The 13,306-nt window shown below is 44.8% G+C and overlaps 1 protein-coding gene across 1 annotated transcript in view; it reads right to left on the bottom strand.

Moving 5' to 3' along the window:
* Window positions 1-12,171, bottom strand: part of PRPF38A (pre-mRNA processing factor 38A) — a 48,413-nt gene extending 36,242 nt beyond the window's left edge. The window contains exon 1 of the mRNA XM_068114481.2: window positions 11,958-12,171. Within this exon, the coding sequence (XP_067970582.1) occupies window positions 11,958-12,087 (130 nt within the window). The 5' untranslated portion in view covers window positions 12,088-12,171. The remainder of the gene's footprint in view (window positions 1-11,957) is intronic.
* Between the last annotated feature and the right edge of the window lie 1,135 nt (window positions 12,172-13,306).

Raw genomic sequence — 13,306 nt, 5'->3', positions numbered from 1 at the left:
CTCCACCTGACACTCTCCTGTCTCCACCTGACACTCTCCTCTCTCCACCTAGCACTCCTCTCCTCTCCAAACCCTCACATCCCTCTCCTTTCCAATCCCTCACCTCTCCAATCCCTCACACTCCTCTCCTCTCCAATCCTTCACACGCCTCTCCAATCGCGCCTCACACTCCTCTCCAATCGCGCCTCACACTCCTCTCCAATCGCGCCTCACACTCCTCTCCAATCGCGCCTCACACTCCTCTCCAATCGTGCCTCACACTCCTCTCCAATCGTGCCTCACACTCCCCTCCAATCACTCCTCTCCAATCGTGCCTCACACTCCTCTCCAATCACGCCTCACACTCCTCTCCAATCGTGCCTCACACTCCTCTCCAATCGCGCCTCACACTCCTCTCCAATCGCGCCTCACTCGCCTCTCCAATCGGCTTTCCCCGTCTCGTTTCTCTCCTTTTTCTCCCGTCTCGTTCTTTTTCTTGCTCCAAATCGGCCCGTCGGAATCGGAAATCAGCCCGTCTCGCCCGTTGGCCCGTCGGAATCGGAAATCGGCCCGTCTTGCTTTTGTGCTTGTGCGTAAATAAATTGTGTTCATGACACCATTTCTGGTGTTGGGCTAGCGGCTAGGGTGCCGGCTTAGGATCCTGGGTTCGAATCTCGGTCGATCGCCGAATTAATGCCAGGGGGGTTGACTCAGCCTGTCATCCTTCCGAGGTCGGCTAATTGAGTACCAGTTCACTGGTAATTCCCTGTTTGTCGTTGAAGGCGGCAAAAAGGGTTGGCGTCAGGAAGGGCATCCGGCCGTAAAACATTGCTTCAAAAAGGGGACAAAAAAACAACAACTACCACGGTCCCCGAAAAGGCCAACCCCCGCTTTGCGGGGAAAAATGGCCTCTAAACGGTGGTTTTTACACCATTTCTGGATCTGATGACTTGCCAGTAACCATTTTGTAAAAATGAATGTGCAGCATCTAACTCAATATGTCGAAATGTCACACACATCCATGCCCGTGGGATTCCCACGGGTGACCCCGCAAGTTTGCATTGACGTTCGTCGATGGACTCGTTCGCCCGTCTCATTCGTTTTCTTGCTGCATCCTGTTCAAGTCTGCGTTCTTCATCGATCGTCTCATTCATTTTGGAAATAGAAGTTTCCACGCAGCGCATGAATTGTCACGATCCTCAAGAGGAAGTGTCTCGTAATCATCAAATGATAAATGGCAAGTAAATTATATTGTGGAAAATTAAAGATTTCAAATAAACCTATTTAAAGTGTATTCGCACATAACTAATTTAAAAAAACGAAGAAATATCTCTCGGTAATTTCCTGAAACATATTTTACTTCCGGCTAATAATGTTGAATTAAATAAAAACGAAGAAATATATGTCGGCATCATTGTTGACGTTTTTGTGACGACTGTCATCAAACGAAAAAGTAATATATCTTAACGGAAAAGCAAAAGCGAATTTTTAATATATATGTCGACACGTTGCCGTCGGTGTCATGTTGGGCGGTGTATGATACACCATGACGCGATTTTAAAAAATATATCTGCATTTTCCCGCGTGTGTGGAATGTTCTCAATTATTGCTGACACCGACTCTAAAACCATCGATAAAAATGAAATCATATGGTGAGTTAGATTGGAGATAAAGGCGTGAGAGAGACTCAATGGCCTTGAAGTTACAGGCATTTGAGAATTCATTTCGTTCTATAAACGGCAACTTTCATCGGATTTTCTTCTCGTTTTTTTTCAACCGAGTCTAAAACTATGTTAGCGACTGTGAAAAATGAAATGATATATCGAATTTAAAATAGATATCGACACATTGCCGTCGGTGTCATGTTGGGCGGTGTATGATACACCATGACGCGATTTTAAAAAATATATCTCTGCATTTTCCCGCGTGTGTGGAATGTTTGTGGAAAATTAAAGATTTCAAATAAACCTATTTAAAGTGTATGCGCACATAACTAATAAAAAAAACGAAGAAATATCTCTCGGTAATTTCCTGAAACATATTTTACTTCCGGCTAATATGTTGAATGAAATAAAAACGAAGAAATATATGTCGGCATCATTGTTGACGTTTTTGTGACGACTATCATCAAACGAAATAGTAATATATCATAACGGAAAAGCAAAAGCGAATTTTTAATATATATCGACACATTGCCGGCGGTGTCATGTTGGGCGGTGTATGATACACCATGACGCGATTTTAAAAAATATATCTCTGCATTTTCCCGCGTGTGTGGATTGTTCTCAATTATTGCTGACACCGAGTCTAAAAGTAAAACCATCGATAAAAATGAAATCATATGGTGAGTTAGATTGGAGATAAAGGCGTGAGAGAGACTCAATGGCCTTGAAGTTACAGGCCTTTGAGAATTCATTTCGTTCTATAAACGGCAACTTTCATCGGATTTTCTTCCCGTTTTTTTTCAACCGAGTCTAAAACTATGTTAGCGACTGTGAAAAATGAAATGATTTATCGAATTTGATTTGAAATAAAACTGGGGGAGAGCAAGACACCACGGGCCTACAAAACAGGACTCAAAGCTATGCGAGTTAATAAAATGGTGGATATTTGTTTATAGCCACTCCCAGAATGGGTGGAGCTATGGGTGGAGCTACTCTGCAAACCGAGTAAGCCACACCCCGGACAGACACCCAACAGATAGACAGACAGACAGACAGACAGAATCATCTACGGCTATTATAATATAGATAACGACCAACCAAGAGGTCTCTGTACGTTTCAGAGACCGCTCGATGTCTGTACGGAATCCCCGTACACCCCGGTGTCTAGCAGTGACTCGGGGCTGTTACACTGGTGTCAGGATTGGGATATTTGAACCCCAATATATTAAATTGGCAGTTGGAACGGGTTTGTTTGTTTGCTTGAATGTTTTCTCACCCAAATTCAAAATTTGAGTGGGTTTCGGCATCAAAATCTATTTATAATTGCTTTTTCTACAGAATAAAAGTGTTTTTATTGAAAACTAGACGAAAGCACCCGGCGTTGCCCGGGTTCTTTTTGAATGAATTAACTACTATAATTCAGCTTTTACTCGCGGCCGTAGAAGATCGACTACAATAATTCAGCTCGGCTTTTAATTGCGAAATGGAACCAGCCCGGCCGAAGCGGCCTCGACCGGCCTCGCCACCTCACCTATAACCTTCCCGGGGCCTGTCAGGACATTTTTAGTTCTTTTTGAATGAATTTACTACTATAATTCAGCTTTTACTCACGGCCGTAGAAGATTGACTACTATAATTCAGCTCGGCTTTTAATTGCGAAATGGAACCAGCCCGGCCGAAGCGGCCTCGACCGGCCTCGCCACCTCACCTATAACCTTCCCGGGGCCCGTCCAGACATTTTTTGTTTCAGACGTTTCCTCCTATCTTTCACCGTTCAGGAGATTAGCGCGTGCAGACAAACAAACAAACAAACAAACCAAAACTTTCTTTTATATATATAGATAGAAGAAGAAGATAGATAAAAAGCCAGCATTGGAATTGGAAAAGGATGGGCTTTTTTTTAAGAGGTGGTGTTTGAGCCACCTGACAATGATATGCCACCCTCTCGTAGCTCAGATAGCTGAGGTTTCTCGTCGAAGGTCTCATAGCAATGGGGTGTTAGCTGCGGGTTCCAATCGGAGCCAGTTATTGGCCATGTCAGAGAAAATGCTGGCAGACCACGAGGCTGGCCAGGCCGGGACAGAGAAAATGGCGTAAAACCACGAGCCTCGCTGGGCCGGGGTAGAGAAAATGGCGGCAGACCATGAAGCTGGCCGGGTCGGGACAGAGAAAATGGCGACAGACGTCGACAAATGGCGACAGACAAAATGGCGCCAGAAAATGGCGACAGATACGCCCTCTGCATGCCTCACTAGGCCAGGATAGAGAAAATGGCGGCAGACAACAAGCCTCACTGGGCCAGGATAGAGAAAATGGAGGCAGACTACAAGCCTCACTGGGCCAGGATAGAGAAAATGGTGGCAGACCACAAGCCTCACTGGGCCAGGATAGAGAAAATGGCGGCAGACCATGAAGCTGGCCGGGCCGGGAGGCTCATATAAAATGGCGACATACCACAGAAGTGGTTTCGAAAACTTGATGGGGGAACTCAAGGGAAAGAGGTTTGGGCAAGGAAAGTGAAATAAAGAGGTGCTGAAAAGCAAAGAGGATATGTAATGACCAGAATGGCCAAAATAAGGTGGACCAAGGACAAAAAGGGGTTAAAGGGAGAGTTTGTCGGAATGAAAAAATAATGCGAGAGAAAGAACAAATAGGTGGTTGAAGCAAAATTGAGGAGCTAAAAGAAGACATGTAAACATTGAAACTGGCCATTCATGAAGAAATGCATAAATGCAAGTGAGAGTTGGAGAAAGGTGAAGATAGTTAACGCTGATTTAGAGACTGTGAAAATGAGATGTGATGAGGTGTTGCAGGAGCAAGATGGACGACTGGAGGCCCTGGAGCAGAGATGCGAGACCTTGGAGCAGAGATACGAGGCCCTGGAGCAGATATACGAGGCCCTGGAGCAGAGATGCGAGGCCCTCACATGCAAGGTGGGCGCAATTTAGCTATTTGCAAGGTGTTGGGGAATTTATCTGCTTTCATTAAAAGTGGAAGCAGGGAAGGAGGAAGGGGGTGGGTTTGGGGAGCTAACAGTGATTTTCAAAAAACATGGGGATGATTATACCTCACAAGCCACAAAGGTGGATCCTTGCTCATTTCGTTGTCAACCCTGAAGTGCAAAGTACTCTCACCAGCAGTGTAGTATGGTAATCATCAATGCTCAGAGCATGTCAAGATGCCTGCACAGCCTCTTACAGATATTCTTACAATGGAAGGCATCTTCGGATTCAAGAAGGAATCGCAATGACAAATCAGGAGAATGAAGATGCGGAAGAATCGCCCAACTCCATTTCTGCAGCAAGGACACCATGTCAAATTGAAGAGGAGGTGCTGCAATGTCTGAGGAAAATCAAGCCATCCCACAGCAGTTGCACAACCAACCTCAATGACATTCACCCACCTCCATATGGTTTCATACGAAGGGGGATGCTCCACCAAAGCTTCAATCCTAAGCCGATCAATATCCATGTGTTTTATTCAGACGAAAAATTAAATTACATATTGACACGAAAAAATTTGCTGAGCAAGGCCCTCCATCGGTCCACTGATCAGCTGTCATGCAGCAGAACCTGTACGTTGCTGCCACCTCACGAGGAAGGTTGGTATTATCACGCAACTCCAATTAACATCAGAGGTGCGGATGCCGATTACGAGGCTTTAACTCCTGAGGCGGAAGCTCAATAGCGGATTCCAAAATCTAAGCACGCGGAATGGAGGGAAACGGCAAGAGCCCCGCAGCCTTATCTATTAAAACCAAACAGGAAACTGCGTTCAGGTATTATGTACAAGAAAAATAATATAAGGGTTTATTGGGAAGAACAAGACAGGAAAAGCATGCGCCAGTAATAAATATCCTAATCGGAATCACGCACACCAGACCTCAAATACAAAACGGGGGAATATGAATACGAAAATAAACACGTCTTTTGTTCACAATGTACGCGGAGCTCGGGCTTATCTGTCTCGTCGTCTTCTTCCCGGCCTGGACGAATCCTCCGTCCGCCTTGCACGCCCCGCTAGGCCCGAGCCAACGCCCTCGCCGCCGCACCCGAGGTCCCGCTCCAAGCTCCGAAGCACCACGAGGTCCCACAGCAGGACAGCGAGCTCCACCCAGGCTACACCTCAGCCCAACTCGGGTCGGGGTCTCTGAACTGCGCTGCCAGGAATCCAACTGCTGGCCAAGGCGTCCGGTGCTCACTCTCAACTCAACTCAACTCAGGATCTCCACTCGGGATCCAACTCTCCAGACTGCCTCTCTCAACTCGAACTCCTTCGAACCAACTCTTCTGCACTGCTCACTCAACTCGTACTGAACTCGACTCTCTCGCACCGGGACTCCAACTCGGGTCGGGGCTCTGATCTCATCTGAACTCCGAAAATGGCGTCTGACCCTCGCTAATATCTCCGGCCGATGACGTCACATTGGCGCACTGCTCTGCCAATCAGAGACTCCCACGACTCGCCGGCTCGTCCAGGTCACGCCCTCTGCGTCACTCCAACTCTCCCCACTCCTGCTCCTCGGTCATAGCATGTGCTATGCGAGGCGGATAGGCCTCTCGTAGGTGTAAATGGTGGCGGCCAATTGTGGCGGTGTTCCAGCCTGATTTCTTCCTAAGTCATGTCAGGGGGGAAAGGCATCATTTAGTGTTGTACTAAAGGTCCTAACTAATGTTTATGTGGTCTGCAGTGCCATAATGGACAAAGGTTTGACTACTAGGTGAGACATATAAGGGCTTTACTGATTAACCCCTAGACTAAGAAACACACGAATCTCCTGGTCACAATTATACACCTTAACCGACAAAACGCCTAAACATGGACTTATTACAGGAAGTGTTCTTTATCGTGACATCTCGAAGCATGTTACCTACTCAAATCTACTCTGCTCTACATTTTGCTCAACCAAATTCGTAACAGTATCAATACTCAGCACAATAACATTAAAAAAGGCGTCTGTATTTTGGCATGGTGAGGTCACACACTAAAGCTAGCTGAATACGGAAGAGAAGCTGATACTGCGATCAGCAATGACTATCCATACATAGCATCAATTTCACAGCATATTTTCATGCTGGTTACCAACATGATGTTTTGCTATGTATGTACAACGATATCCAATGAAGGTGAGGCAAATAAGACACGTTCAAACTGTCCCGGGAACGCAAACAATGTATTTTGCGCATGTGCTTCCAATGACTCACTTCCACCAATCGGGGAACTTTCAGCCTGCAGTTGCTAGGACGAAATCCCTAATTCAAATCGCCTTTCAGCCACAATTTTCAGCATATACCTCCCCCACTCCCTTCAATCCCACTCCTCCCTCCAGGTCTTTAAAACAGCTGTTCACCACCATCTCTTATCTTCCCCCATCGAAAACCTTGATCTTTTCTACCCCCGGTAATTCACCCCAGAGTCCTTGCAGTGTTCATATGTTTTAATCCTCTCCCACCTCCCCCCAAGTCCTCCCGATGTCCCTGCTCTCAAATGTTGTGTTTGTGTCCTTCCCCTTCTTCCCCCTCTCTTTTGTGTCCTCCCCCCTCTCTCCCCATCTTGTCTGCCGCTCCCCTTGTTTTTTGTGTTTTGTGTGTCGGTTTGTCTTTTTGTGTGATTAATGTTTGCTCTTTCACGAGCCTCGATCTTGTATACAAAAAAAAAAAAAAAAAAAAAAAAAAAAAAAAAAAAAAAAAAAAAAAAAAAAAAAAAAAAAATTTCAACTTAAGAGCAAAACTGAAAGCAATTTGAGGATGGTTAACCATAATTGTTGTGGTCCTGGATGCAATTCACGGAAATATGGGAAATATGGGAAATATGAGAAAAATACGTGGATGAGAGGCGTCGTGTTCCTACCATTTCCTGGTAATACCAACAAGCGGCTGCAGTGGAGGAGAGTGTGACAGCCCCCAATGACTGGAGGCCTACCCACAACTCGAAGGTGTGCACCCATCACTTTGTCACGCTAGACACGGATCATGGAAGCACCAAAATCCTGAACTATTCCTGTACAATGATTGGAACCTTGTAGTGTATAAAACCACCGCAGGTTAAAGTACTCTAAAAAAAAAAAACTTCAAATAAAGAAATACACGCAGTCCCCGGGTTACGAACGAGTTCCGTTTTTAAGTCTGTCTGTAAGTCGAATTTGTATGTAAGTCGGAACAGTTGCGTACGGTTCACATCTAGCGTCAATTCGTCAAATGTTTGTCTTAGTATATAGTATATATTTTACCTAAAACATCCATAGGTATAAAAAACATGAAAGAAACATTTCTTAAACTGTTTAGATAGAAAAGAAAAGATAATGATTAAAGGTTAACACTTACTCTCGTTCCAATTGATGTCTTGCAAACCTTGAAACGATCATACCTTGATATATCTCTCTGATATGATGGGCCTGGTGTTGGAGAGGATGGACCTGGTGCTGGAGAGGATGGACCTGGTGCTGGTCAATTTTCTTAAAGTAAACATCAATTTGACTTGAACAGAGCTTTTCTCATATTTCTCTTGTCTACCGCTCCCCTTATTATATACTTTGTGTGTCTGGTTGATTTTTTCTCTGTGTGATAAATGTTAGCTCTTTCATGAGCTTCGATTCTGTATACAACAACAACAACAACAAAAAAAATTTTAAAAATCTTTTTCTTTTTTAAAATCATCGGCTTTATGGAGGTCGGTTCGTAAGTACGGGCGTTCGTAAGTCGGGCATTCGTAACCCGGGGACTGCCTGTAGCATACATATCTGGTGAATTTGCTGAAGAACATGTGAACTTTCATAATGCTTCGCCGATGGTTGATTCAGTCATTGCCAATGCCGGAACCACTTTAATGCTACGCTGACGGTGAAGAGGAGGGATCGTTAATGTATTGCTGAAGAAGAAGCTGAACCTGAAGAAGAAGTTGATTTGGAGCAGCCAACAAATCCTCAGAGGGTTAGAGGTTAGAAAATGAGCCATATTAGTTATATCATTGAATCTGCATTCTGTATAACTCCATCCATGGCAACTGCACGACACGCTCGACGTGTATACGAGCTCTGTGAGCCGAAGTAGCGAACAACATTGATGATGAATCACGGCGTAGAACAAAGATCTCAAAGACAAATTCACACAATTAGTGGGGCGGCTTAGCCCAAATATTCAAAAGAATTGTGCATTTTGTGAAACAAGCACCAAATTTGGCACAAATGTACATTAATATGTTGCGAACATTTTCAGATATTGGGCCACTTGAAATTCCGTAATTTTTTTTTTCAAATTTCGTAATTTCAAATTTTTCAGGTGACACCGTCACAATTTCGGTCTTCGAGGCCGGCCGATAGGCAAAGTGTGACCGGAAGGGACGAGGTTCTCCTGACCACGTGGCCCTCGATCTGGGAAGCGAGAGGCGTTCCATTAGTGGACGCGCCCCTCACGCCCGACTTTTGGGCGGCCCCGGCAGGCCGTTTGTTTTGACGTTCCGTGACAGGCCCCGCACCGGGCCGACCGGAAGCTTGTGCTGAGTACATCATACCTGAACAACTCAGTGAGGCAGAACACAGCAGTGCAACACCAGGGTGACCCCTTCAGTGCATAAACCAATTAACCTGTCCACTGCAGGGCATATAGAAATGAAGTTATTTTCTGCATATAATAATAATATAAGTTCAGTTCTATATAACAATTTCTGTTATCACCACTACCACTACAACTACCACTACTACAAGCTTTGTCTGGAATTTTGTGGACTAACAGACAAACAGACATACAGACAAGCTGGGATCAAAACATTACCTCCTTCCACCATTGAGTGTAGAGGTAAACATCATGGAAATTATATCATGCCCTAGATTTAATTCATGCTTACCCATGTATTTGCTTCACTGGTTCACAAGGTCTTTTGCATACATGTAATTCAGACTCTCGTCTTCATTGCTGACCACACAATGTTCACAACATATTAATGTACATTTGTGCCAAATTTGGTGCTTGTATCACAAAATGCACAATTCTTTTGAATATTTGGGCTAAGCCGCCCCACTATATCGGCCGGCCTCGAAGACCGAAATTGTGACGGTGTCACCCGAAAAATTTGAAATTACGAAATTTGAAAAAATTTGAAAAAAAAAATTACGGAATTTCAAGTGGCCCAATATCTGAAAATGTTCGCAACATATTAATGTACATTTGTGCCAAATTTGGTGCTTGTATCACAAAATGCACAACAGGTTTGCTATGCTGCTACACTAAATACATTTGATATGTATAGGCCTACATAATATCAATTGTTACCTCGTATACACAATCTCTTAGGCCCTGATGACCATTTTTAATCAAGGATTTCTGTGCACAAGTGCTGATGCATTGTGGGACAATTGCCTTATTTCCAAAGTTGTGTATTTGTGACTGAAGAGGTATCACGGTGGAACAGGCAGATCCGTACATCAAACACCATGTAATCAAAATTAGGCGTATTCATATAAAGAAACAAAATGCAACAAAAAACCCTCAGGAAGATGACATAACGAAGTTTTCCCAAGTAGCGCGAAATTTTGCAATAATGGACACAGAAAAGTTTTCTAAACTAAATGTAACCACACTCATAATCTATCTATAATTCCAGTAATCTCTGTGTGTATGTTTGTATGTTTGTATGTTTGTCTGTGACCGCTGTTTCTCGACAACCACGGGTCCGATATACTTGAAACTTGCCAGGTATATTGCTGGGGACCTGAGGATGTGCCTTTTCAAGGTTTCATATTAATCGGACAAGTAGTTACCGAGCTATGGCGATTTCTTTACCAAACTACGCAAGCCGTTCGCTTTGGACCAAACCATTTCATGTAAATAGAGGGGGGGGATTGTCACCGTACTCGCAAGCCGTTCGCTTTGGACCAAACCATTTCATGTAAATAGAGGGGGGGGATTGTCACCGTACTCGCAAGCCGTTCGCTTTGGACCAAACCATTTCATGTAAATAGAGGGGGGGGGATTGTCACCGTACTCGCAAGCCGTTCGCTTTGGACCAAACCATTTCATGTAAATAGAGGGGGGGGATATAATTTTAGATATATATATAGTACGGGCATGCCCTAGTATAATCAAATTGAAGCAACAAAATTCACCACGCCATCAAAATCGATTACCCTCCACCCCGCCTTTTCAACCAATACTCACCCCGAAACTTTTCCCTTCATCCATACTCACCCATAACCACTCTCTTCATCAATACCCAGCCCTAAACCTCACCCTTCACCCATACTCACCCCTAAACCTCTCTCTTTATCCATACCCACCCCTAACCACTCTTTTCATCCATACTCACCTCTAAACCTCTCCCTTCACCCATACTCACCTCTAAACCTCTCCCTTCATCCATACTCACCCATAAACCTCTCCCTTCACCCATACTCACCTCTAAACCTCTCCCTTCATCCATACTCACCCCTCTCTTCATCCATACTCACCTACAAACCTCTCCTTCACCCATACTCACCTACAAACCTCTCCTTCACCCATACTCACCCACAAACCTCTCCTTCACCCATACTCACCCACAAACCTCTCCTTCACCCATATTCACCCACAAACCTCTCCTTCACCCATACTCACCCACAAACCTCTCCTTCACCCATACTCACCCACAAACCTCTCCTTCACCCATACTCACCCACAAACCTCTCCTTCACCCATACTCACCCACAAACCTCTCCTTCACCCATACTCACCCACAAACCTCTCCTTCACCCATACTCACCCACAAACCTCTCCTTCACCCATATTCACCCACAAACCTCTCCTTCACCCATACTCACCCACAAACCTCTCCTTCACCCATACTCACCCACAAACCTCTCCTTCACCCATACTCACCCACAAACCTCTCCTTCATCAATACTCACCCACAAAGCTCTCCTTCACCCATACTCACCCACAAAGCTCTCCTTCACCCATACTCACCCACAAACCTCTCCTTCACCCATACTCACCCACAAACCTCTCCTTCACCCATACTCACCCACAAACCTCTCCTTCGCCCATACTCACCCACAAACCTCTCCTTCGCCCATACTCACCCACAAACCTCTCCGTTCGTCCATACCTTCCGTCACAACCTATGCGCACAAACTCACCACCCTTCCCCTCCATTCGTCTGTCTCGACTACTAAATATACTATCGCCATAGGCATAGACTCTTGCAAATATCAGTCGTGGTAACTATTTCGTTCCATTGTAATTGTATTTGTAGACTGTAGAGGGACCGTACGGTAAAAAAATGAAAACGTTCTTTAAAATCTGTCGTTACTTGTCTTGACACCTCTCCCGAGTCCGTACTTACCCGTTAGCCCAAAACACTCTTCCTTCCAATACTTGGACTCGTATATTCGCGTCCGTATAATCTTCTCAACCAAGTATTGGGGGTTTGTGCCATGTATGCTGCGAGCATCTTTGACTGTACGATTCGCCATCGTAATGACCGGAAAAGAATGAAACGCCGCCTTTGCCTTTCTGCCTTTCTTTCTCTCTTCAACAAACACACCAAATAATGCATAAATAAATGGTACACGCAAAATTCGGAAGTAAAAGGCAACCGTTCATAAATTGGGAAAAATAAAAAAAATAAAAATACTGCTACCAACTATACCGCCATGGTTATTGCAAGTGTACAACAATAGAAACGTGCTATAGTCAAGGAAACGCGTTTGGTTGCGACACGGATCCATTGGAACATCTCTAAAATAACAACGGTTTTTGCGCAATGATAGTTCGTGGCAATATAGTTGTACACAACCTTTGATTATCACGCAAGTGTGAGATATGCAAAATAAGCTGCATGGCACCATCAATCATTGGTCAAGAATCGCGGTCAGCGAGAATATCTCTGCAATAGACGACGGTTTCTCCAACGATGCCAGTGACTGCAAAACAAGTTTGAGTAATACTACTACAATACCGATAAACATGAAATCTGACACAGGCTCAACAAAATGAAATAAAACTTTTGTAGCGACCCATGGGTCCCCCAAGCGAGACCAGCAACAGAATCTCCTTGCTCCAGCCGGTGACGTAACCGGCGGGCAAACCACGGCGCCGGGGAGGCCGGTCACGTGACCACCAAAGCGTGCCGCGCGTGCGGTTATAATCCTTTGCACCTGTCGGTCACGTGACCACCAAAGCACGCCTCGCCTGAGAGGCGTGGCTTTCGGTTTCGGTTGTGCTTTCTGGTTTTGATATATACTAGGGCATGCCCGTACTATATATATCCCCCCCTCTATTTACATGAAATGGTTTGGTCCATGAAATGTTTTGGTCCATTCGCAACGCCAAAGCGAACGGCGAACGCTTTACATGAAATGGTTGCTGTTTGCAATTTAAGCGCAAGGAATCAATCAATTCAATGAAAAAAATGAAAAGGAAAAACACGCAACAACGTGTTCCGTGATTGGCTGCGGGAAGTGAGGTCTTTGGCTGATGGGTGATTGGCTGCCGGAGGAAGGTCGTATATCGCAGTTACGATGAATCGCAAATTCGTTTTTATTAGTTTTAAAACATAGTTTAACGCCAACATAGCGCCAACATAGTTTGCAAACGTGAAATAAATGAATACGCTCTCAAATGTGCCATCCGAGGCAGAGTGTGTCCGCCACGTTCGGCACACGCGATAGCTCGCTGCTCTCTGATTGGTTG

This window comes from Myxine glutinosa, chromosome 1, assembly GCF_964187855.1.
Source record: "Myxine glutinosa chromosome 1, kmMyxGlut1.1, whole genome shotgun sequence".
Lineage (NCBI taxonomy): Eukaryota > Metazoa > Chordata > Myxini > Myxiniformes > Myxinidae > Myxine > Myxine glutinosa.
The sequence above is the reverse complement of the archived record's forward strand: the minus strand, read 5'-3'. Positions and strand labels throughout refer to the sequence as shown.